Source organism: Anolis carolinensis, unplaced genomic scaffold (genome assembly GCF_035594765.1).
Source record: "Anolis carolinensis isolate JA03-04 unplaced genomic scaffold, rAnoCar3.1.pri scaffold_11, whole genome shotgun sequence".
NCBI classification, from domain to species: domain Eukaryota; kingdom Metazoa; phylum Chordata; class Lepidosauria; order Squamata; family Dactyloidae; genus Anolis; species Anolis carolinensis.
In genome coordinates, this window is record NW_026943822.1 from 13163937 (window position 1) to 13187912 (window position 23976).

The window sequence follows — 23976 nt, forward strand, 5'->3', positions numbered from 1 at the left end:
TCGGCGGAGAGGGGCGGGGCATGCCTTGGCCACGCCCCTTGGTTCTCGGCTCAACCCTTCTCTGTTACTATAGCAACGGATCAACTTCCGGAAGGCGGTGCTTTGGAGAGTCCAGGTGTGTTTTTGTGCTTTAGGTCAAGGAAAAAAAGGAATATTATTATTGGGAGTGTTTTTCCAGGTATGGGCCAAGTTGGGCCTTCACTCCAAGTGTTTTGGACTCCAACTCCCAGCATTTCTCACAGCCTCAGGCCCCTTCCTTTTCCCCCTCAGCCGCTTAAGGGGGAAAAGGAAAGGGCCTGAGGCTGTGAGAAATGCTGGGAGTTGGAGTCCAAAACACCTGGAGTGAGGACCCAAGTTGGCCCAGGCCTGTGATAGACCCTTTTACACTCTCCTTCTATGCCAGGATCTGACCCTAAATTATCTCCTTATCCCAGATTATATGCCAGTGGAGACTCATATACAGTAGAGCAGGGGTCCCCAAACTTTTAAAACAGGGGGCCAGTTCACGATCCTTCGGGCCGTTGGAGGGCCGGACTATAGTTGGCCACTGAGCAATAAATAATAACAACAACAACAACAACAACAACAAAGAGGGTTGGAAGAGACCCTTTGGGCCATTGAGTCCAATCCCCCTCTGCCTTTGTGCACCGAAAGCACAACCAAAGCATCCCTGACAGATGGCCATCCAGCCTCAAAGTTATTATTATTATTATTAATAATAATAATAACAACAACAACAATAAAAAGAGGGTTGGAAGAGACCCCTTGGGCCATTTAGCCCAATCCCCGTTTGCCTTTGTGCACCAAAAGCACAAGCAAAGCACCCCTGATGGATGGCCACCCAGCCTCAATGTAATAATAATAATAATAATAATAATAATAATAATAATAATAATAATAATAATAATGGTTGTAAGAGAAGAAGAGACCCCTTGGGTCATTTAGCCCAATCCCCGTTTGCCTTTGTGCACCAAAAGCACAAGCAAAGCACCCCTGATGGATGGCCACCCAGCCTCAATGTAATAATAATAATAATAATAATAATAATAATAATGGTTGTAAGAGAAGAAGAGACCCCTTGGGTCATTTAGCCCACTCCCCGTTTGCCCTTGTGCACCAAAAGCACAAGCAAAGCACCCCTGATGGATGGCCACCCAGCCTCAATGTAATAATAATAATAATAATAATAATAATAATAATAATAATAATAATAATGGTTGTAAGAGAAGAAGAGACCCCTTGGGTCATTTAGCCCAACCCCCTTTGCCCTTGTGCCATGGGGGCCGGAAAAATAGTTTCGATGGGCCGCATCCGGCCCCCGGGCCTTAGTTTGGGGACCCCTGCAGTAGAGTCTCATCCAACATAAACAGGCCGGGAGAAGTTTGGATAAGCGAATATGTTGGATAATAAGGAGGGATTAAGGAAAAGCCTATTAAACATCAAATTAGGTTATGATTTTACAAATTAAGAACCAAAACACCATGTTATACAACAAATTTGACAGAAAAAGTAGTTCAATATGCAGTAATGCTATGTAGTAATTACTGTATTTACGAATTTAGCACCAAAACATCACGATGTATTGAAAACATTGACTACAAAAATGCGTTGGATAACCCAGAACGTTGGATAAGTGAGTGTTGGATAAGTGAGACTCTACTGTAATCCACTTCAAAGCAGATAACCTGGGATCAGATCCCTGGATATAAGTTCAGCATAGAAAGGGCCTCAGCCTGAGCAGTGAAGAGATTGTAAAGTTAGGAGCTAACACCACTCTTAAGGAAATATGGGAGGAGGAGTTAGAGGTGAAAATAAATGAAATGAGTGGTCACAATTGTGGAAACAAAGGCACTTGAAAAAAATTATCAATAAGAGTTAAAGAAAATTATTATAAGACTAGCTGTGCCCGGCCACGCGTTGCTGTGGCGAAGTATGGTGGTATGGGAAATAAAGTATTGAGGAATTGATGGTAGTTAAAGTAAAGGGTAAAGGTTTTCTCCTGACATTAAGTCCAGTTGTGTCCAACTGCACACTGAAGTGGATTATATGGCAGTGTGGAGTCAAGATAATCCAGTTCAAAGCAGATAATATAAGATTATAAATGGGTTATATCGCTGTGTGGAAGGGCCTTGAGTCTACACTGCCATATAATCCAGTTCAAATCTGATAATCTGTATTTTATAGGCAGTGGGGAATAGGCCTAAGTGAGGCCTAACTCTGCCTGTCCCCTGGGCTGAGTGGGTTGCTAGGAGACCAAGTGGGCAGAGCTTAGCCTTTTAACTGGCAGCAATAGGATGAAAACAATTATTCATCTCCCTCTAATTAGGACTTTATTTTTCTTTTCTATTTGTTGTATGAACGTAGAGGCATGGATGAGGGGTTGTGCTGCCAAGTTTAGTGTTTCTGGGATGTGTAGTTTTGTTGTTTTGTCCTAGGCCGAAATTTCATTACTCTTTTATATATATAGATAATTTGGAAATGGTATTTAACACCATTAAAAATGTCAAATATTAATAAAAACCATCCAAAAATTGCTGGAGAGGCTGTCAGGAAGTGGGAACATATATACATGTGTGGTGGCACTGTAAATATGTAAGGAAATTTTGGTATAAAATATTTAAAGAGATAGAGGATATAATGAACATCAAACTGGAAAGAAGCCCTGGTATTGAATTATTATCAATTTATAATAACAATAAGATGGATAAAAAAGAAAAAGAAGCAATAACAAATTTATTGACAATAGCAAGAATGCTTATAGCAAGGAACTGGAGAAAAGTAATAAATGTTCAGATTGAAGAATGGTATAAGGAAGTATGGAAATTGGCAATAAATGACAAGCTAACATGCAAATTAAAAGTTAAAAGAGGAATATGGAAAAATAATGATTTTGAGGATGTATGGGGGAAATTTATTGAGAAAGGACTTCAAAAAAGGAATGGAGGGCTACCGCCTCAGGAAGAAATGAGATTTTGGTTGGACAATATATAAGAAGTGGCTCGGGGTGGGAGGGGGGATACACAGTGGTGAAGAAATATAGATGGACAAATGTTAACATTGTAGTAGATATAAATCAACAGTAGATATAAAATAATTATGCAAGCATTGTATGATACATTATATATCTGCTATGTGATAAAAGTAATTATTGTATGAATTTTTTAAAAATTCAATAAAAACTATTTTTTAAAAAAGGAGCTAATACCTACCGACAAAGAATTCCCCCAGGCAGGAAGCAGCCAGGCTTTGAAGCTACCATTTATTTATTTATTTGCAACATTTATACCCCGCCCTTCTCACCCGAGGGGACTCAGGGCGGCTTACAAAAATTGGCAAAATTTAATGCCCAAAATGCAATCATAAAAACAAATCACTATAAACAGATCCATTAATAACATTGTTAAAACACATTATAAAAACCTCGAGGCCATTCAATGCTAATCAAGGCAGCCCATTGCAACATTCACACTCGCCTCCAACAGAGAAAGAGTTCTTTCTCCCACCCTGGACATCATCCCACTTCCCTAGTTTTCCAACAGACCTCACAACCTCTAAGGATGCCTGCCATAGATGTGGGTGAAACGTCAGGAGAAAATGCTTCTGGATCATGGCCATACAGCCCGGAAAACTCACAGCGATTCAGTGATTCCAGTCATTAAAGCCTTCAACAACATATTATATTTTGGGTCGCTGTGAGTTTTCCGGGCTGTATAGCCATTTTCCAGAAGCATTCTCTCCTGACGTTTCACCCATGTCTATAGCAGGCAACCTCAGAAGTTGTGAGATATATTGGAAACTTATGCAAGTGAGGTTTATATACAGTAGAGTCTTACTTATCCAACACTCGCTTATCCAACATTCTGGATTATCCAACGCATTTTTGTAGTCAATGTTTTCAATACATCGTGATATTTTAGTGCTAAATTTGTAAATATAGTACAACTACATAGCATTACTGTGTATTGAACTACTTTTTCTGTCAAGTTTGTTGTATAACATGATGTTTTGGTGCTTAATTTGTAAAATCATAACCTAATTTGATGTTTAGTAGGCTTTTCCTTAATCCCTCCTTATTATACAACATATTCGCTTATTCAATGTTCTGCTGGCCCATTTATGTTGGATAAATGAGACTCTTCTGTATCTGTGGAACGTCCATGGTGGGAGAAAGAACTCTTGTCTGTTGGAGGCAAGTGTGAATGTTGCAATTCATCGCCTTTATTAGCATTGAAATACTTGTGGGTGAAATGTCACGAGAGAATGCTTCTGGAACATGGCCATACAGCTTGAAAAACTCACAGCAACCCAGTGATTCTGGCCATGAAAGCCTTCAACAACAGATTATATTTTGTTTCAGCATTTTCAATATCCCTGTGTCCAAGTTATTGAGGACCAACAAAGGCGAGAGAAGAATGTCTTTGTTCCTCCGTAAGCAGCCCGTGGAGATACCTTTGCCCACTGAAAAGGACTGGATCAAAAAGCATGAAGAGGAAGATCTATTTCTAAAAGACCCTGATGAGTCTTTGCCTCAGCCTTTGCGGACCATCAATAAAGTGCTGAACCTGCTGTTTGACCGGGCCTGGGAGATTATTGAAAGCAAGCGTCCACTGCAGGAAATAAAGCAACAAAACCTTGCTTTGACAATATACCACCCTTCAGCTGAGTTGCAGGTATTTAGACACCCAATAATGCATGGAAGGGGGCTGTTCCTTTGAAGTATCCCCATTCAATCCAGTAAGAAAAAAGTTGGGTGTTACTAGATAGATAGATAGATCTGTTCAAATGAGTACATTGTTTTTAATTATTGTTTTTAATCATTATGTTTTGTTGTTGTTTTATTATTGGACTGTTGTATGTTCTATGTTGGCGTTGAATATTTACCATGTGTAAACCATCCTGAGTCCCTTTTGGGAGACACAGCGCAATATAAATAAAGTTTTGTTGTTGTTGATTATTTATTTTATTTACAGCATTTATATTCTGCCCTTCTCACCTTGAGCATCGCCTCCAGACACCAGAGATGAAAGGGGAGGCCTTGCTTTTGTCTGTGTTGTTTGTTGTATAAAAAGGCATTGAATGTTTGCCTTAATGTGTAATGTAATCTGCTCTGAGTCCCTCCAGGGAGATAAAATGAAATATCAATAAAGTGTATTATTATTGTTAGTAGTAACAGATAATCTCAGCATCCTCATAAAAATAGTACAGTAGAGTCTCACTTATCCAACATTCACTTATCCAGCATTCTGGATTATCCAACGCAGTTTGCCTCCTGCCCCAATCCACAGCTGTTTCTCTAGGTAGCAAGGATTGAACTTTTTATGGATTTAATTTCCAACAATGTTGCTACTGCAAGTTCATTTTATGCAATTCTATTTTTATTACTAGTCAGTTAGTAGCCAATTTTTAGTCAGTGTTTTCAATATACAGTATTGTGATGTTTTGATGCTAAATTCGTAAATACAGTATTTACTACATAACCTTACCATGGACTGCTTTTTTATGTCAATTTGTTGTAAAACATGATGTTTTTGGTGCTTAATTTGTAAAATCATAATGTAATTTGACATTTAATAGACTTTTCATTAATCCCTCCTTATTATTCAACATTTTCGCTTATCCAATGTTCTGCCAGCCCATTTATGTTGGATAAGCAAGACTCTATATGTTGGCACATTGAATACTGACAGACTTTCGATTAATCAGCCTTATATGTTTTCGTGAGTCACCTTGTGTCCCACTCTGGGACACAGTGTCATATACATGAAATGAATAACTAAATATGTTGAAATTGCTAAAGTTAACTTTGAACTCTCTTAGTTTTTACTTTTTTCAGATAACAGGAAGGGTAAACTGCCTGGAAGTCTCAGGGAGATATATCTTTGCTGGGCTCTCTACAGGACTTTCTGTCTTCAGTTCATCCATGTGTGAGAAGCTTTGTGCTTGGGAGGCAACCAACCTTGAAATTTGTACCATCTGGGTCTCAGGACTTAGTGGCAACTCCTACCTCCTTGGGGCAGTTGATGAGCTAGGTAGGTACCAATTTTTCGGATCATTCGGAAGGCATAGTTATGCTTTGCAAAGTGCTTGTTAATCTTTATTACATTTTCCCAAGAACCCTGTGAGGCAGGGTCCATTTTATTCGTATTGTATAGAAACCTGAACTGAGAGAGAGGAAGTAGTAGGTGCCTCAGATCAAAGAGTTATAGTTACTTTGACTGTGAAACTGCCAAGTGGTGATAAGGAGGGTGGAACCTACCTGAATCAATATGGCATATTGTCATTTTCTATTTAATATTGGTTTGGTCCTGTAGTTTTAATATTGAGAGAACTCCATAGCTCAATGTTGGGCTTCCCAAAAATAATTGGCAACAGTAAATTTTCTGAATGCCACCTAGTGGCTGTTTTAGGCATTTATACAAATCTGTTGTGTTTACAACAGACTCTGCAGAAGATGGAGAAGATATACATTTTCCCAATTAAGATAAAGAAAAGCAAGTTTCTTTTTGCAATCAGATGTTTCTTCTTGTGTTTCAGGTGTTGCCCATCTTTTTTATTTTATCAGAGAGAACCTCCTTCATATAAAAGCCATAAATGAAGTGGTGAGTCTGTCACTGTGTCTGTCTTCCCAATCTTTTGAAAACCCCATTATATCTTGTTGATATAATATAAAATAAGGAGTGCTTTTCATTTACAAATGCATGGCTATTAATTTTACACACATACACTTCAATTCATTCACATCATTTGATGTTCAGCATAATATCATCACTTGTTTCAAGGAAAGGAACTTGTAGACCTCATTTTGTTGTAACTATTGTCATCTCTTGCCTTCAAGTTGCACAATTCTGCCTTATTCGGAAATAAGACTATTGATTTCAGTAAGGCTTATTTCTAAAGCAGTTGCATGTGGGATTTTAGCTTAAGCCTTCTGTAGACTTAATTTACAAGTCCTATTTATTTCAATGGGAAGAAAAAATATCAACTGTTATCATTAGAACTGTTTTCTAAGCCCAAATTGTGAAATGAATAGCTACTTCAGACCCTGGGAACAGTGGTAAGACCACACAATTTCCAGTTAACATCTTATATTCTGTTTCCACTCTTTTAATATCTCACACCTTTGCCCAAGCTTTCCTTGTCCTTTGTGCTCACTATGCTGAAATCTCTTGGGCTAGGTGTGTTCAGACTGTGTGTTCAGACTATCTAAAACATGCATAAGAGCATCCCCTGAGTTGCTACTTCAGTTTAGTGGGCCCAACCTGCTCTAAATATACGGTATATTTCATCTGGTTCTTGTTTTGTTTTTTGGGCAGGAAGATATTACCAAGCGAAATATATGTGCCACCTTACAGCTCTCTCATCGGGCTGATTATGCTGGCTTCCTGCTACAAAGTAAGTCCCAGTAGCTAGCCTTAGTCTTTACAGCTGTTGTAATGATCAGAAGCATAAAAATGTTCTTGTTGTATCCCAGAGCAGGAACACCTCTGTACTTTACCACTACACCAGTCCAATAAATCACCAAGCAGTCTATTGAAGAATATATAAAAGGCAAAGCAATAAAAATGGTAAAAACAGTTTAGGACAAAGATGTGAAATAGTCCATTAACTCCAAGGTACAAAAGTAGAATTCAAAATCCAAGAATGCAAAATATCCCGATAAACAAGGCAACATAAAATCCAAGGCACAAAACTCCAGAATAATCCTTTAAACTGGGAAAACAAGAACTTGGCTAACTGAAAACATGAAACTAGAAATTCTCTTGGCAAAGGTTTAATATAAGATATCTTTTAAACTCCAATGTTGCCTAGACTGATCTAAAATATTTTCCCCATCTCCTATAAAGCTTTTCCTGTCTCATAGACTGTTGTGAAATCATTTTGTTTCCCTTTACAACTAGATAAGGGTCTCTTAGCTAACAAGCACAATGATCTTCGGCGTGCTTGAGAATTCACCCAAAGTTTATGGAAGTTCTGCCTCCTATCTCCTGGCTCATTAGCCTCTTCACCTGGCAATTCATCTTCAGAACTCACTTCCCTAGAGAAAGGCTGCTCTGGGCCTCATTCAGGAATGTGGCCTTCAGAAACTACAGGAGAAACACAATGCTCATTTTCAGGATTTAAATTCTCAGGCCCAGCAAGGCCATCATCCACGGTGATATTAGAAGCAATCCTTGGCTGAATTACAACGCTTCTGTCAAAAAAAGAAAATTCCCTAACACTAGAAGTAGCCAAAAGGATGAGTGTGTGGAATTTTGACTGTCGGATATTGTCAGTTTGCAGCCCGAATCAGTCCTAACCAGCACAGCAATTGGGAGATATAAGGTACATCTACACTGTGGAATTAATGCAGTTCGACATCCCTGTAAAAGACAACAGCTCAGTCCTATGGGATCATGGAGTTGTAGTTTTACAAGCTCTTTAGCCTTGTCTGTCAAAGAGTGCTGGTGCCTTATGGAACTACAAGTTCCATAATTGCATGGCATTGAGCCATGGCAGTTAAAGTAGAGTCAAGCTGCATCAATTCTACCATGTAGATGTACCATTGTGGGAGTTTTTGTCCAGTTGTACATGGAGGGCCACATATTTTTGTTACCATGTAGTTGGAAAGCACACTCAGATCAGTATCAGGACTGTATCTGCTATCCTCCTTTTTAGTGTCATGTAAGACTAGGCTAAGGGAGCATCAAGCCTGATTGTCTGACTGAAAGACCTTTCTTCCCCTTCTCTGTTGCTCTATGTGCTTTATTTTGATTTCACAATTCAGGCAGCTCAGAAGGTTGGCTGGAGATTTACCGATTGCCTAAGGATTCCTGGCTGAAGGAGCTGGAACAAATCCAAGCAGTGGCCATTACATCTCCAGCTCTGCTTCCAGGTCTTCCTGGAAGTGAGAATGAAAAGCCGAAGGAAAAGGAAGTCAAACAGCCATCCCCGCCAGACAGAAGTGGATCAAAAGCAGGAAGGCGCCATTCCCCAAAGGTTAATCAGGACTAAATTCTTCTTAACCATTTGGCATGCCATGAAGGCTTTCATAGCCTGACTCTAAAGCTATTTCCCATTGATATGCAACATAAGGGCCTAGGCCCCTTCTACAATGCCAAATAAAATCCAGATCCTCTGCTTTGAACTAGATTACATGGCAGTGTAGACTCATATAATCCAGTTCAAAGCAGTCAATGTGGATTATTTGCTTTTATAATCTGGATTATATGGCAATGTAGAAGGGGTTCTCGTTTACTTTCTTGGTGGACACAGATATCAGTGTGCTACCTTTACATTTAACATTATTTTTAAAAATCATCTAATTGTTGGCAATGAGAAAAAATACAGACTTAAATAACTCAGGAATGTAAATGCTCAAAACAATACTGTAGTGTTTAATATGATACAGTTTGTGTGAGTCCCTATATTGAGACAGTAAAAATATAGTCAATAAAAATAAATAGAACTGGAATTCTGCAATGGACCCTTTCTATGCCCTGCTCCTCTAGCCAACTAAACTCAATCTGGATTACCATAAGCGTTTTATGAATAAGCAGTCCAGTGGTTTATGCACAAATTGTAGATGAAATGTTTTAAAAAAAAACAAATAAACAAAGCATACATCCCAATATGAAGGATAATGCTGTGAAACCCACTTATGGATCCAACTTTATCATTTCTGTCATTATATCAATTCTACGTAATAATTTAAAAACCTAATAGCTTCTCAAATTCTGCAAACAATATCTCGTACCTACCTCCTTCTTGTTTTCTTTTCTTGCTGTCCTAAGAGATTAAATTGTGGGAGCTTAAGCTTAGCTAGCGTGAAGTTACTGCAGTTTGCCTTATACTAAAATTGCTGTTTTGTGTGGTTCTGTAGAAAAAGAGTATGGATATCCAAGGTCAAGTCACCGAAGAGATGGTAAGCAGCCCCAGATCTGATCTTCTTTGAGCTACTGAAAATTTAAAAACCAGAGTCAGCATCTGGTTTTCCCAGAAGGAATTTTAGGAGTTGGTGTGTGCTAAGGTCCTGGTTTCCATTCATCACAGAATATGCTACTCAAACTCTTATCTCGGCACGCTTTCTGCTTTCTTCTTTGGCAAAAAGGCAACCATATATGGGGCATTCAATCCTCCCATTGGAGCTGGCTATGGAGCCACATACATTGGTGACTCCTAGATTTAGATAGATGAAATTTGATATCCATGTTAATAGGTTGTGGTCCATTAGTCTTATCATAATGAGAAAGTCCCAGTGTCTTTCTAACTCTACGGAGGTTAAGGTGTTCTGGAGACGTTCTGCTCTCAGTCCCACCTGCTTCACAATTGCAGTTGGTGGGAACAAGAGACAGGGCCTTCTCAGTGGTGGCTCCTTGGCTCTGTAACTCTCTCCCCAGTGAGATTACATCTGTGCCCTCCCTCCTAGCCTTCAAAAAGAAAAGTTGTGGGACCAAGCTTTTGGCCAGTAAAGTAATACAATACAAGAAATAAATAGCAAATATGTGCAACTGACAATTGGAATGGCCTAGTTTATGATTTTGGATTATGTGATTTTAATGTTTGTATTAGGTGTTTTTAATCCTATGTCTTCGAGTCTAAATGGTGTTTATATCTTATGTTTAATTATTTTATTGATTTCAATGCAATTATATGTTTCTTGTTTGGTTTTATATGTATGGTAGGAATTGAATTTTGCCATCATTATGTTGTAAACTGCTTTGAATCCCCCCAAGGGTGAGAAAAGTGGTATATAAAAACAATCAGTCAGCCAGTTGGCAATCTCTTATCTGAAGATGATGCACCAACCAAGCCCAACGTATCTTAGCTCAATAAACATTGGTGGGTAGTTTAACTGAGTTGTTCAGGATTCCCCTTTTGCTTAATTTCAGGATTTGCCCCAACTCCTAAGCAAAGTTGAATCTAAGCTGGTTCCCCCAGTTCTGCTCCTGAAAGTCAGGTCACCCAAGCCACTTGCAGGTTAGACTCTCTTTTAACCTCTTCTGTTTCCCCACTTTTACATTTAAGGGAAGTTATTTTTTTTTAAAAAGCTTCAAAGTAAAATAGAAATGCAACCCACAAAAATAAGCTATTTATTTATGCCTTTAACGTGCCCAGAACTTTTCTTCCGGCTAAATATTAAGCAAAGTCAGGGATAGAGGGGAAGAAGGTAGGACAGTTGCAATGTTTGTTTTGTTTTTAGCAGTTTAAAGCGAAAGTAAAAACAGAATTAGGCAGATTTGACCAGGTTAAATTCTACTTGGTGCAATACAAATTCTCATTGCCCAGTATTTCCTACTGGAACAAGGAATCATCAAAATTATTCCCGGTCTTTGAAAATAGAAAAGCCAGGCATGATGTGGATATTCCTCCAGTGTTAATTAGATCTCATGGATCCCTTGCAAAAAAGAGACCTGAAGTTATGCATATACTGTATATACTCGAGTATAAGCCTAGTTTTTCATCCCTTTTTTTAAGACTGAAAAAGCCCCCCTCGGCTTATACTCGGATGAGGGTCCTGGTTGGCTTATATTTGGGTCAGCTTATACTTGAGAATATATGGAATATTTATTATTTTTCTCTATTATTATTGGTATTATTACATTTATTATTTTTCTCTATTATTGTTGCTACTATTACATTTATTTCACTCTATTTTTATTATTATTATTAATACATTTATTATTTCACTCTGATCTTATTATTATTATTGCATTTATTATTTTACTCTATTTATTATTACTTGCATTATTTTCCGGTATTTATTATTATTATTACATGTATTATTTTACTCTATTATTATTAAAAGGATACATAAGCACATTTACATTGAAGAAGATGAGAATAATGATTTGATCAGAGTTGGACAGTCTTATCTTAAATTTGAGCTTTCTGTAAATATTTAAAAACATTTAACCTACTGATGCCTCAATTAATGTAATTTTATTGGTATCTATTTTTATTTCTGAAATATACCACCCTCGGCTTATACTGGAGTCAATGTTTTCCCAGTTTTTTGTGGTAAAATTAGGTGCCTCGGCTTATATTCGAGTTGGCTTATACTCGAGTATATACAGTATATCTATATAGGGAGAGCTCTATTAATTGTATATATCCCCTGGTTAGTGGGTAAAAATGCAGCTTTTATCCCTTACTATGTTAGTTCAGGTTGTCTACCTTTTCTTTCTGAAAACAAAGTCCAAATGATATGGATGGTCTGAGGAAAGAAAGTAACATATGAGATTCCGATGAAAGTGGGAAAGGTTTCCCAGTAATGTTGTGTATGCATCCAAACGCAGGAAGCACCTTTAAGAATCCCTTTGATGCCTTAATGAAGAGCGATGATGGCAGTGTTCTTGGCTTGGGATACAACCATATGATCAAGGACTCCCAGTGGGAGCAGCTGGATGCCATTTTTAACAACACTTTCCAACAGTATCTGGAGACGGAGGCAGAGATGGAGCCCAAAGAGGAGAAACCCGGGTGAGAAGGAAAAATACTAGGACCTTTGACATACATTTCCACCTTCCAACTGTGTTAGTGTGCTTGGGGTCGGGAAGAGCAAAATCAAGTTCTTTCTCTTGCTAAAATGATCTGGGTCTAAAATTTCATTTGATAGTCCAAAATAAATGCTGGTTTACCAAACTGATTGACTAGCTGCTTTGAATCCCATTTGGGAGGACAGCAGAATACAAACCAAATAAAGAAGTAAATTGGTAAAGTTCCAATTGATTCAATGAATTAGTTAGAACTGGAAGTTGGATTTAGTCCTAGCTTTGCTATTTGACCTACTTAGCTTTATAGAACAATTTGGTAGTGTTTGTGATGTTTTATTGGCATATTTTAGTTTTTGGAAGAAAGGTGGTGGAAAACATTGATTAAATAATACTCCTCCAATATCACTTTATTTGTGAAATCCTTTGAATGTCACACCTGTTTTTATTGAATTCTGGTCTCTCCGTTTTCAGCCATGCTGTGTTTCATTTTCACTTGCCCAGTCGCACCCTGCCTCTGGGAGCTGAAATCAAAGCTGAGCCAGGTAATTTCCAATTTTCAGTGTTGCAGTTCCTTTGCCAATACTACGGTTTCAAATATTAACAAAATATGGGTCGTGGTGGTGCAGCAGGTTAAACCACTAAGCTGCAGAACTTGCCGATTAGAAGGTCGGCAGTTTGAATCCATGGGATGGAATGAGCTCCCATTGTTAGCCCCAGCTTCTGCCAACCTAGCAATTCGAAAACATGCAAATATGAGTAGATCAATAGGTATCGCTTTAGCGGGAAGGTAACAGCAGTACATGCAGTCATGCCAGCCACATGGTCTAGGAGGTGTCTACGGACAATGCCGGCTCTTTGGCTTAGAAATAGAGATGAGCACCAGCACCCCAGAGTCAGACATGACTAGACTTAATGTCAGGGAAAAACTTTTACCTTTATTTTGGCAGAGTACCTATAACTAAGTGCCAACATTTAAATGTTGATTCCCCCCCCTTGGTTTTGGGCTTTCCCAGTTTGGTCCCAGGGAGAAGGATTGGATGGAATCCTCAAGTATTCTGTCTTTCTTACTACTCTGTCTTTCATTGCCTCCTCTTGTTCCCCTTCTCTAGATATTCCTGTTGCACTAAGCGTTCATTGGAGCGGTAGTCATAATCTTTGTTTTTATTTTCTCAGTCGTCCACCAAAGGAGAAACCAGGTAATACAATATCAAAACTACTTGTAATCCATTCCAGAATAAATCTCAAGTTCTCTTATCCACGATAGATCAGGAACTTGTAGCTCTCATAGAGTTGGAAGAGGCCACAAGGACCATCCAGTCCAACTGCTTGCCCTGCAGGATAATATAATCAGAGTTCTGCTGTTGTTATTATTATTTATACTCCACTTTCCACAAAGTATCTTACAATGTAAAAATGCAATACAGTTACAAAATACAAAAAGCAAATATTAAAATAGAATTGAACTGGTTACAATTATTAAAACAATTCAGTTAAAATACAATTTAAAAGGAAATAAGAACAATGTAACATTCCCTGGCCTGTTCTTTTTTTAAAAAAAAATCTGGTTTAGAAGCTTGTCTGAATAAAAAGGTTTTAGCCTGCCTCAGGAAGGGCAATAGGAAGGCCAATGTTCCCAATAAGTCACATACCAGTCAGCCACAGCATTTCTTATAAGTGACACAGCTTGGCTGACCATTCATTCCTTCATTCCAGAGAACCTTAAGAACACTGTTCATTCCTGCAATAATTTGATCTTCCATTTTGTCTAGATTCTGATCCAAAACCAGACATCGTTTGGCCATGTGCGGCTCCAATTGCATGTTCAGCTATCACACCTTGCTCTTCTTACCTAGCTTTTGCCTGTGAAGACAGAACCATTACTGTCTGGGACACATCTGTTGGTGAGCTTTCTCCTTACCATCTTTCATGAGATTAGGAACAGGCCCTTTCCTAATACAGAAAAACAACTGTACTGCCTCAGAGTCCCAAGGATTCTTTGTGCTGAGCCTTTTGATTGATGGGTGGGGTTAAAAAAAACCCACAGCTTTAAATGAATAAATGGTAAAGAAACTCTTTTTGAATTAGACTGCAAGCAAATATGGCCATCAGGTTCCCAAAAGCCAGAACAGATGAAACCTTCCTTAGTACTTGCCCGAAAGAGAAGATGTCTTTACTCTTGTCCTCACTGGCTTATTCTTTTTTTAGGGTTCCCATTGTCTGTGAATGTGCTTCCAAAAGGCTATGCTATACGAAGCCTCCAGTTTGTGCCTCTTTCTTTCACATCAAACAAAAAATTGTCTATCCCTAACAAGAACCCTAGTAAGGAGAAAGTGCAGCTTCTGGCATTGTGTACAGATGGATCTCTCCATTTAATCACATCAGGAACCCAAGAATGTGACACCAAGCTCTTGGGGTACAAGTAAGGCAAGCCTTTGACTCCATACAAACTGAGAACTTTTTGTGTGGCAGGGCTGGTTCTCATAAGGTAGTGCTGGGGGTGAATTTCACAGGGTGGTCTTAGGCACAGCAACTAAAACTCAGAGCTGCTTTTCCAGTTCCTTCCTCAGAAATATAGCCTACGGCACCTGATATTTGTTGTCAGTTTCCCAACAAAGTTGTAACCAGGGCTGCTCTTGCTTAACTTCCAAGATCAGTTGGGATCTGGTACCTTTAGAGAACTGAGGTATTTGTAAAACAACCCAGGGAGTTTAATTTTTAATCACCTTTGTAATAGTTAGCAAGGGTTAAAGGAAGCATCTGTAACAACCACATTCATCTCAGGAACTGTAAGCTGTATCTACTAAAGATAGTCAGTTTTATCTACGGCAGAGGCTCTGTAGTTCTCTGTCTTTTAGTGTTTACGTTTGTATGCCTTCAATCACCTGCTGACTTACAGCAACTCCATAAATGTCACAGGGTTTTCTTAGGGAAGGGATATTCAGAAATAGTTTTGCCAGTTTGTTCTCTGAAATATAGCCTACAGCACCTAGTTTTCAAGATCAGATTGAGTGCTTTTAGGGTATTTAAGTTGTCCATAAATGCAGAGACCCATATTTCACTCTCTGCATTTTCCATTAAAAAAACACAAGAGTTTATCCCCAGAAATGTGCACCTGCCTCTCTGATTTCATCAGTACTTTCTTGTGTTTTATTGTCCAAAAAGTACACAAACTGCAATGTAAATGTGGACTTTTTTGTAGACCTCAGGCTCCCAGCCAGATGATCAGTGCTGTGGGAACCATCCCAACCTTGCCTGATGCCGTGAGTGTATTCTGTTTACCTCTTACATAATCTGAATGCAAGAAATGTGAAGGCATGTTGTGTAGGGAGTGTATTGGCATTGAATGCACTTTTTTAAAAAAAAGATAAGGGTTATATAATGTCTGTGATATTCTGCTCAATAGTCTGGCTGCTAGGTTTTGCACTATTTGCAGCTCTCAAATAATTTTCAAGGGCAGTTACAAGTATAACATTTTATAGCAGTCTAATCAGGAGATTACTATGGATATATGATCTTTCTCCAGGAAAACTGGACAATAACAGTCAAAACAGATCCCAGAAAGTCAGCCTCTAGTCACAAAGACGGATCCAGATGTACCCACTCCTTCAAGGAAAGTGCAACCCCATCCAGGGCAGGCTGTTAATTGTGCTTCTGGAGCCAAAAATATCTCGCATGTTATAAAGCTTTACACTGTATAACTCTAGAAGGAATTTCCAGTCAGGGAACCCAGGCTAATTAAATGTGGATATTCTCACTGTTTAAGGAGTTCTGAACAGAAGTGAGATCTTATGCACTTTATTTTCTCTAAACCATTGGGCAAAGGCTGAGGCCAACTGGCATGTTTCAGTTCTACTGGCTGTGCCCTCTATTGTTTCCATCAGATTATGCTTCTCCATTGTTTTAACTACAAGATAAACTCTAGCCGTCCAGGGAAAGAGATTAAACCTGAAAATGGCTGTGGTAGAATGCTTTGTTTTTATTTTTATAATAAGTGATGTACACTACAGTTTCATTGTTCCAGGTGCTGATCTTCTTCAGGGATGGCACGGTCAACCTAATGGACATCGCTTTGCAAGAAAATATTTGCCAGTTCGGTACCCCATTCCCATATAAAATAGCCTCTCCCTGGCAGCCAGTTTTTTCGGTGGATAGCAGTGGCCAAGGCATGATCCTTAGAGGTTTGTGGCAGACAGAAAAACACAGGGTGGAAAGAGGATTTGCCTCCTATAAATTCTTGCCCAGAAAATTTAGCTTATTGTGGAAACAAGGGTTAGTGAGAAAGCTTCAGTGGAGACCCCTTTCCCCCCAGGAATGCATTTCCCTTCGTAGGAATAGATTTCTCTCACTTCTTGTTGACTCACCCCCATTCTTAACTATGGGTGGTTTGTACGTCAGATGTTTCTAACTCAGGGACTGCCTGAATTGATTTTAAATGGCATGAAGTAAGTTGATGTCCACTCAAAGGTATACCAATTCAGAGGTGGACAGAACAGAGTTTCATCTCTAATGATAGATCAACAAAACATAAAGAGTTTCATCTCTACTGATAGATCTTTAGCTAATCTAAAATAGATACACAAAGCCTTAAACATTTCAGAAAATTACATCGGATAGACCATATCAGCTCTAGCTTCTCAGATCTGTCTATCCTCGTTTTCTATGGGCGAGCAGATGGTGACTGGTAGATGCCATATTTTCTGTATCTCAAAAACTGGAGTAGATAGGGGGAAACTAATGCCATTTTTGGAATCAGACAGTCAGATATACCCAGAAACAAGTCTGACATTGGAGGTACCAAAATGTGTGTTGCCCAATGAACTGTGTCACAAGGTCACTAACAATATATTTAAAATCACACAAAATAACAAAACTATACAAAATCATTACTAAAAGAATTAATCAGAAGGATAGGTATTATATTAGATTTACACAATTTGTAAAATCAATACATTAGACACCAAAATATTTAAGTTCATTAAAAGATGATATGCAAACCTTAAAACAACACTGTATAGAAGCCCAGTCCTACTCAATGTGTAAAAGCCTGATGGCACAAAAAGCATTTTAACTTGCCAATAGGAAAATAGTATTAGTGTAAAGCAGGCATGGGCCAACTTCGGCCCTCCCTCCAGGTGTTTTGGACTTCAATTACCACAATTCCTAACAGCCGGTAGGCTGTTAGGAATTGTGGGAATTGAAGTCCAAAACACCTGGAGGGAGGGCCGAAGTTGGCCCATGCCTGCTTTACACTAATACTATTTGGAGGGCCGAAGTTGATCCATGCCTGAAAGTCTGTCTTCCCCAATGCTGGAGTCCTTTTAAGCAAATGACAGTCGAATGCTTCTTCCTTTCAACACATCCTTCCTTTCCTGTTTCTAGGGGAAGCCCAGTCTGGGAGTGTGAAGGGAGAAACAGAAGTCATCTTCCTCTTTGACTTCACTTTCTACCCATTGATGGAGACATTTGCGCTTAAAGTCAAACAGTCTACTGATAGCTTAGCACATCTACCATGGGACCAGCGCTGTGACATCTTCCTAAATGACAGGTAGGTTTCTTAAATTGGAAAAGATCTGTAGCTAGGAAGGTATTTTTCCTTATCTGATTGTAGTTAGGGGAAGGCGTGAGAATATCCCCTAGACAGATTGCTACTCTGTGCCTTAATAGAGTTGGTTCCCTCACCCAATAATGCCTCATAAAAGTAAGTAAGTCATTATTACAGTATATAAATACCAAAAAATATATAGAATTGTACATATATCAACCCGTTCACAATATTTTACTCACATTGGCAGTCTAGAAAAGATATTATAATAAAGTATTTCCTTAAATACATAAGCATCACAACAAATATCCATATTTAGTCAACAAGCCATGTGCTAATTGTTGCAATTTATGGGGTAGTTATACATTCTATCAGCATGTTATGATTTAAGCCAAGCAGTTTCAAATTCTCAAAAGAGCCCATTTCAATAATGGGGCAGCAATTCAAACTGTGTTGATTTTAATTAAATTGTAACTAATAGTTATAGATACATGATTCCTTCAGCAAGGTTTGGTAGAGTTCTAGGACTAGGATTAGGGAAAGGATAGTGATCCTTCCACCTGAACTCCTCACACAGTGATCGCATATTGTAATTGTTTTATTGAGGCACCAGATGGCAATGCAACATGAGCTATGAACATTCAGCTGATCATTATACAACTGTCAAACTGGTTTTTTGTTCTTTTTAAAAGATGATGGTGTTTAATAAGTATATGTATTCCCCTTACATTCTCAAAACATGGTACAATAAAACCAGATTTTAAGCAGCATATGTATAGAACTGCTTCACAAGTCCCCTCCACTCCCAAGTAGTGTTCAGAGAGAAGGATAATGTGAAGTGAAAACAGCAACTTGCTGCACAAAAAAGAAATGTGCACTTGATTCTACATGATTTGAATGGGAAAGTGGCCAGGGAAGGATGTATATTTGGCAAGGAAACTTTCAAGAAGGCTGTTGTGCATTTTCTGGGCTGTATGGCCATGTTCCATAGCCCGGAAAATGCACAATAACCCAGTGATTCCAGCCATGAAAGCCTGCGACAAAACTTTCAAGAATTTGTTCGTGCAGATTCATGAGTAATATCAAAATTCATTTTGGTCCATCTAACCAAGCACTGTAGTCTGATGTTATCCTACAGAGTCTTCCCCAGTTCTGCCCCTCAAAATCCTATCTGGGTTGTCAGAAACTGAATGTGGAACCTTTCACATACAAGGCACGTGCTCCAGATCTTAGCTTTGGCTCTTCCTATCAATTGAAAGCTACCTTTATATCAGAGGTTCCAGAGGTAGCCAGCTTGAAGTCCCAAACCCCTGCAGGACCAAAGGAAGCACTGCTTTATATAGTCACACCATTGGTGTATCTACTGCCACAGTCTACTCTGCCTGGCAGCCACTCTTTCTAAAACAAGACAACACATCCTTGGACCTATGAAGTACCCTTGACCTGCAGGAAAAGAGAATTTGGACTAGTGCTCATAGTGATCAAGACCAGAGCAGATGATAGTCACCTTCTTAAGGGGTGCAGGGTCTTTAGTTCTTTCTTTCACTGTGCCACATCATTCCCTTTGCTCTTCCTACAAACAATTGTAGAGAAGAAAGTGATCTGGAGGGCTGGAGTCATTTCACCTTCCTGATGCTGAAGACTTTGTAAAAACTTCAAGTTCCTCCCTCCATCTCCAGAGTCTCGGGCAGAGGGCTTCCCTATCCTGTCTCGGATCCTTTTCATGGGAGGTGATAGGGATATCCTGCGGCCATTCCCATTAGGGATGAGGATCAGGGGACTTTGGATAGTGTTGATCTGCAACTCCCATTGCCTTTTGGTGTTGGTAGGTGGTGATAATGGGAGTTACAGTCATCACCAGTTGCACATTTTCTCCGCCCCTGCTCTCCCCATCTGCCCCCAGGTTGAGATCAATGCTAGAGCTAGGGCTTAGGGGCGGAAGTCAGCCTTCCTTGCATATTTCTTTTGAGCACTTCCATAGCTGCTGTAAGAATGACTGAGCACTAGATAAAATGCATGGTTAGACAACTTGGAAGTGCCTTCTAAACCAGGCACGGGCAAACTTTGGCCCTCTCTCCAAGTGTTTTGGACTTCAACTCCCACAATTCCTAACAGCCTATGGGCTGTTAGGAATTGTGGAAGTTGAAGTCCAAAACACCTGAATGGTGGAGCGATGTTTGCCCAGGCCTGCTATAAATGGTGAGCATTATTTACAGTGCCAGGGAGCCTCATATTGAATGGCTCTTTACGGCCTAGCCATCTGGTTGCAAGTGAATGAGGCATGGTCAAGTGGGTTCGCGCAGGAGCCCAGGGAGCTAGAATCTCTGCCTTTGTCTCCTTGCCAGCCTGCAGCGGCTGTCCACAATTAGCCAGCAGATGCCCGAGTGCTGGAGCCAGCTGCAGGACTATGCGGCTGCTTTGACAAGAGGGAGCCCAGAGGAAACGCCAGGAGAGCTGGAGTCCGGGTGAGTTTTTCGCCCCTAGAAATGGGGTTTTGCAGTCATTGCCTTGTTTAAGCCCACTAATATTTATTCTTCCTCCGTCACTGGCAAAGCCACTAGGAAATTTCCCCCAAAGTTCTAATAAACAGCTTCCTACCTATTTTTCTATCCCCAGTCAAGATGCTTGAGTTTCCTATTCCCTTATCCCTGTATATAACAGGTTGGGGCTAGAAAGATACCATGTTGTGTTGTACTTCATGCCCTTCTGTGAAATTAGCCATGTATACGTTTTAGAAGGATTTCTTTTAAAAAAGAAGAAAACGGATAACTAATGTACCGAATATACTCGAGTATAAGCCGACCCGAATATAAGCTGAGGCACCTAATTTTACCACAAAAAAACCTGGGAAAACAATGACTCCAGTATAAGCCGAGGGTGGCAAACTTCAGAAATAAAAATAGATTCCAATAAAATTACATTAATTGAGGCATCAGTAGGTTAAATGTTTTTGAATATTTACATAAAGCTCAAATTTAAGATAAGACTGTCCAACTCTGATCAAATTATTCTCATCTTCAGTGTAAATGTGCTTATGTATCCTTTTAATAATAATAGAGTAAAATAATACATGTAATAATAATAATAATAAATACATGAAAATAATACATTTAATAATAAATAGAGTAAAATAATAAATGCAATAATAAGATCAGAGTGAAATAATAAATGTATTATTATTAATAATAAAAATACAGTAAGATAAATGTAATAGTAGCAACAATAATAGAGAAAAATAATAAATGTACCATATATTCTCAAGTATAAGCTGGCCTAAATATAAACCAACCAGGACCCTCACCCAGTTATAAGCCGAGGGGGGCTTTTTCAGTCTTAAAAAGAGGGCTGAAAAACTAGGCTTATACTCGAGTATATACAGTAATCTTTCAATGTAGTCCAAATGTTTTAAACTGATTTATTTAACCAGTTAATTGATTAAACATTGCTAGCCCTTCTCCGCACAGCACATAGTTGCACTAAACTTGTTGGAGATAGTAACCTTCTCAGGTCTCCTCTATCTAATGTTTTCTTTGTCTATAATGTGTTGTTTATTTCCTAAAGTGTGTGTCTTCTTTGGTTTGCAGTTTTCTTAGCTCTATATACCTGAGGCAGTGGGAGGGGCTGCAGACCATGTGACTGGTTCAGTGACTGTTTAGAATGCAGTTTAAAAGGATTACAGTTGAGGCTTGAGTCTGTTTGACTACGGAAGCCAGTGTAGGAAGTTAGAAGTCAGTTGAGGCTTGAGTTCTTTGGAAGCAGACTGTTATTAAAGAGAGCTCAACAAAGCAATATAGCTTTGAAAAGACTGTTAAAGATTATAAATTAAAGGTACACACTGAAACATTTTAAAGCTCAACCTTTAAATGTACAAAAAATGTACCTGTATATTTAAATACAAGAAGTTGTGAGTAAAACAAACATGTTATTTTAAAGAAGTCTACTTGAATCTTGTGTCTGCTGAGAGTGTCGAATAGAAATAGGATATTTACACGCCCAGTGATCTTCCATTACCCAATAAACTAAAGGAACATTTCTGAAACTCTGCTACTAACATAATCCAATAGTCCAATAGTCCAATAAAACTACTTGAAGTGATAACCAGTTTGTATTACTTTAAAAGGAATTCGATAAGTTCATGAAAAATAAGATTGTTAGCAATGCTTAGCCTGCATCATTATATACTATCTTCAGTATTAGCGGTGCAATACCTTCCATAACAGAAGTACAGTAGAATCTCACTTATCCAAGCTAAACGGGCCGGCAGAAGCTTGGATAAGCGAATATCTTGGATAATAAGGAGGAATTAAGGAAAAAGTCTATTAAACATCAAATTAGGTTATAATTTTACAAATTAAGCACCAAAACATCATGTTTTACAACAAATTTGACAGAAAAAGCAGTTCAATACGCAGTAATGTTATGTTGTAATTACTGTATTTACTAATTTAGCACCAAAATATCATGACATATTGAAAACATTGGTTACAAAAATGGCTCGGATAATCCAGAAATTTGGATAAGCGAGGCTTGGATAAGTGAGACTCTACTGTACTATAAACACAGCTGCAGAACCCTTTGCATCTTGATATTTCTGACTAACATGACTTTCAATTCTAGTCCTGTCTTAGGGTTTTTTTTTTCTCTTTGCAACTACCACATATGTTATTGGTCCTACTAAGGGTGGCTAATGTAACAATCTACCAAAGTTGTCAGTCTCCATAAAAATCAGTTCTGCCTCATCATAGGAATTGCTGTTTTGTCAACTGTTCATCTTCCTTTCCCCTTCGAATTCTTTGCCTAGGGTTGCTGAAGATATCATTGGCTGATAATAGCATTCAGTGTGGACAACATCCCTGCCATTCCCGTGTTTCAGGAATTCAAAGTCTGCGCAGAAACTGGGATGTTCTGCCTCACTTCCCTTTGGATCCTTCTCAGCAGCATCTTAAATCTTAACCAGTCCTCAAGGGAGAGGACACAAAGCATGATATCAATTGTTCCAAAGCAGGGATAAACTATCATTATATATGGAGACTCAAAGGGCAGTTTTTAGCATATATATTTTTAATGTGGTTCTTAGTTTAATTTATTTTTAATGCGGCTTTTTATATGTTTAATTGTAATGTTTTTAATGTGTAAGTTGTCTTGAATCCCAGTGTTGGGATATTAATAAATATGCAAATAAAGTCAGCAACAGCAACAACAGTTAGTAATGCTTTCAGGTAGAAATAGAGCATTCTCCAGTGGCCCCAGAATGCCAGAGTTTGTAAAGTTTCACAATAGCTAATTGTGGCTTGGCATTGTGTGAATTACTGGAGGAGAACGTGGTCTTGCAATCTCTCTTTTCTTCTTTCTCTTTCTGATCCTGGTTTGAGGCAATTTGTAGTTTGCCATTTGGAAAACAGGGCTTGTTCAAGGTGAGATGACAAACCATAGTTTGCTTCTCTGTGTTCCCCTTGGCGTTCAGGCTGGTGAATTTGTTTACAACTTTAAGAGACTTGATCTTTAAGCAGAATTTTAATATAACAGCAGTTGCCCACCAGAGAGCACTCCTGCACTGTAGCCAATGTAGAGAAACAGATCTTTGCTGACTCCGAGGTGCTCCTGATATCCATCCAACGTTTTCATCCAGAGACATGACTGAGACATGAGTTAAATCCTAAAATGTGGTGGTTTTTAAGCTTTTTAAGCAATGCGTTTTCAGGCGTTTTCACCAGCCTGAACAGAATGGAGAGTCAGGGTGCGTGCCGGGTGGGTTTCTTCAAGCTCCATCAATCATCTGCACACCAGCACCCTGATGAATTGGTTGCAATCATCTGCCACACCAATTCCTCTGTTCAATGTCAGACTCAAACACATCCGTAGTCTGAAGTCCAAACATTTATTTCAATATCTATAATACATATTTACAAAGCATAGCAAAAGCCATTGCTCTGAGCTGGCATTCTCTTTAGCCTCTTGCCT

The 23976-nt window shown here is 38.9% G+C and overlaps 1 protein-coding gene across 1 annotated transcript; it reads left to right on the top strand.

Annotated features, from left to right (window-relative positions):
* The first annotated feature begins 1 nt into the window (after position 1).
* wdr93 (WD repeat domain 93) lies at positions 2 to 23717 on the top strand. Its single transcript, XM_062963047.1, has 18 exons — positions 2 to 115; positions 4358 to 4670; positions 5834 to 6029; positions 6535 to 6599; positions 7314 to 7392; positions 8765 to 8976; positions 9860 to 9901; positions 10869 to 10956; positions 12276 to 12459; positions 12945 to 13015; positions 13583 to 13669; positions 14243 to 14374; positions 14679 to 14892; positions 15673 to 15733; positions 16495 to 16651; positions 17853 to 18018; positions 20361 to 20480; positions 22817 to 23717. Exons 1-18 carry the CDS (start codon positions 21 to 23, stop codon positions 22839 to 22841), a joined length of 2307 nt encoding a protein of 768 aa, XP_062819117.1. The 5' UTR covers positions 2 to 20; the 3' UTR covers positions 22842 to 23717.
* The last annotated feature ends 259 nt before the right edge of the window (positions 23718 to 23976 follow it).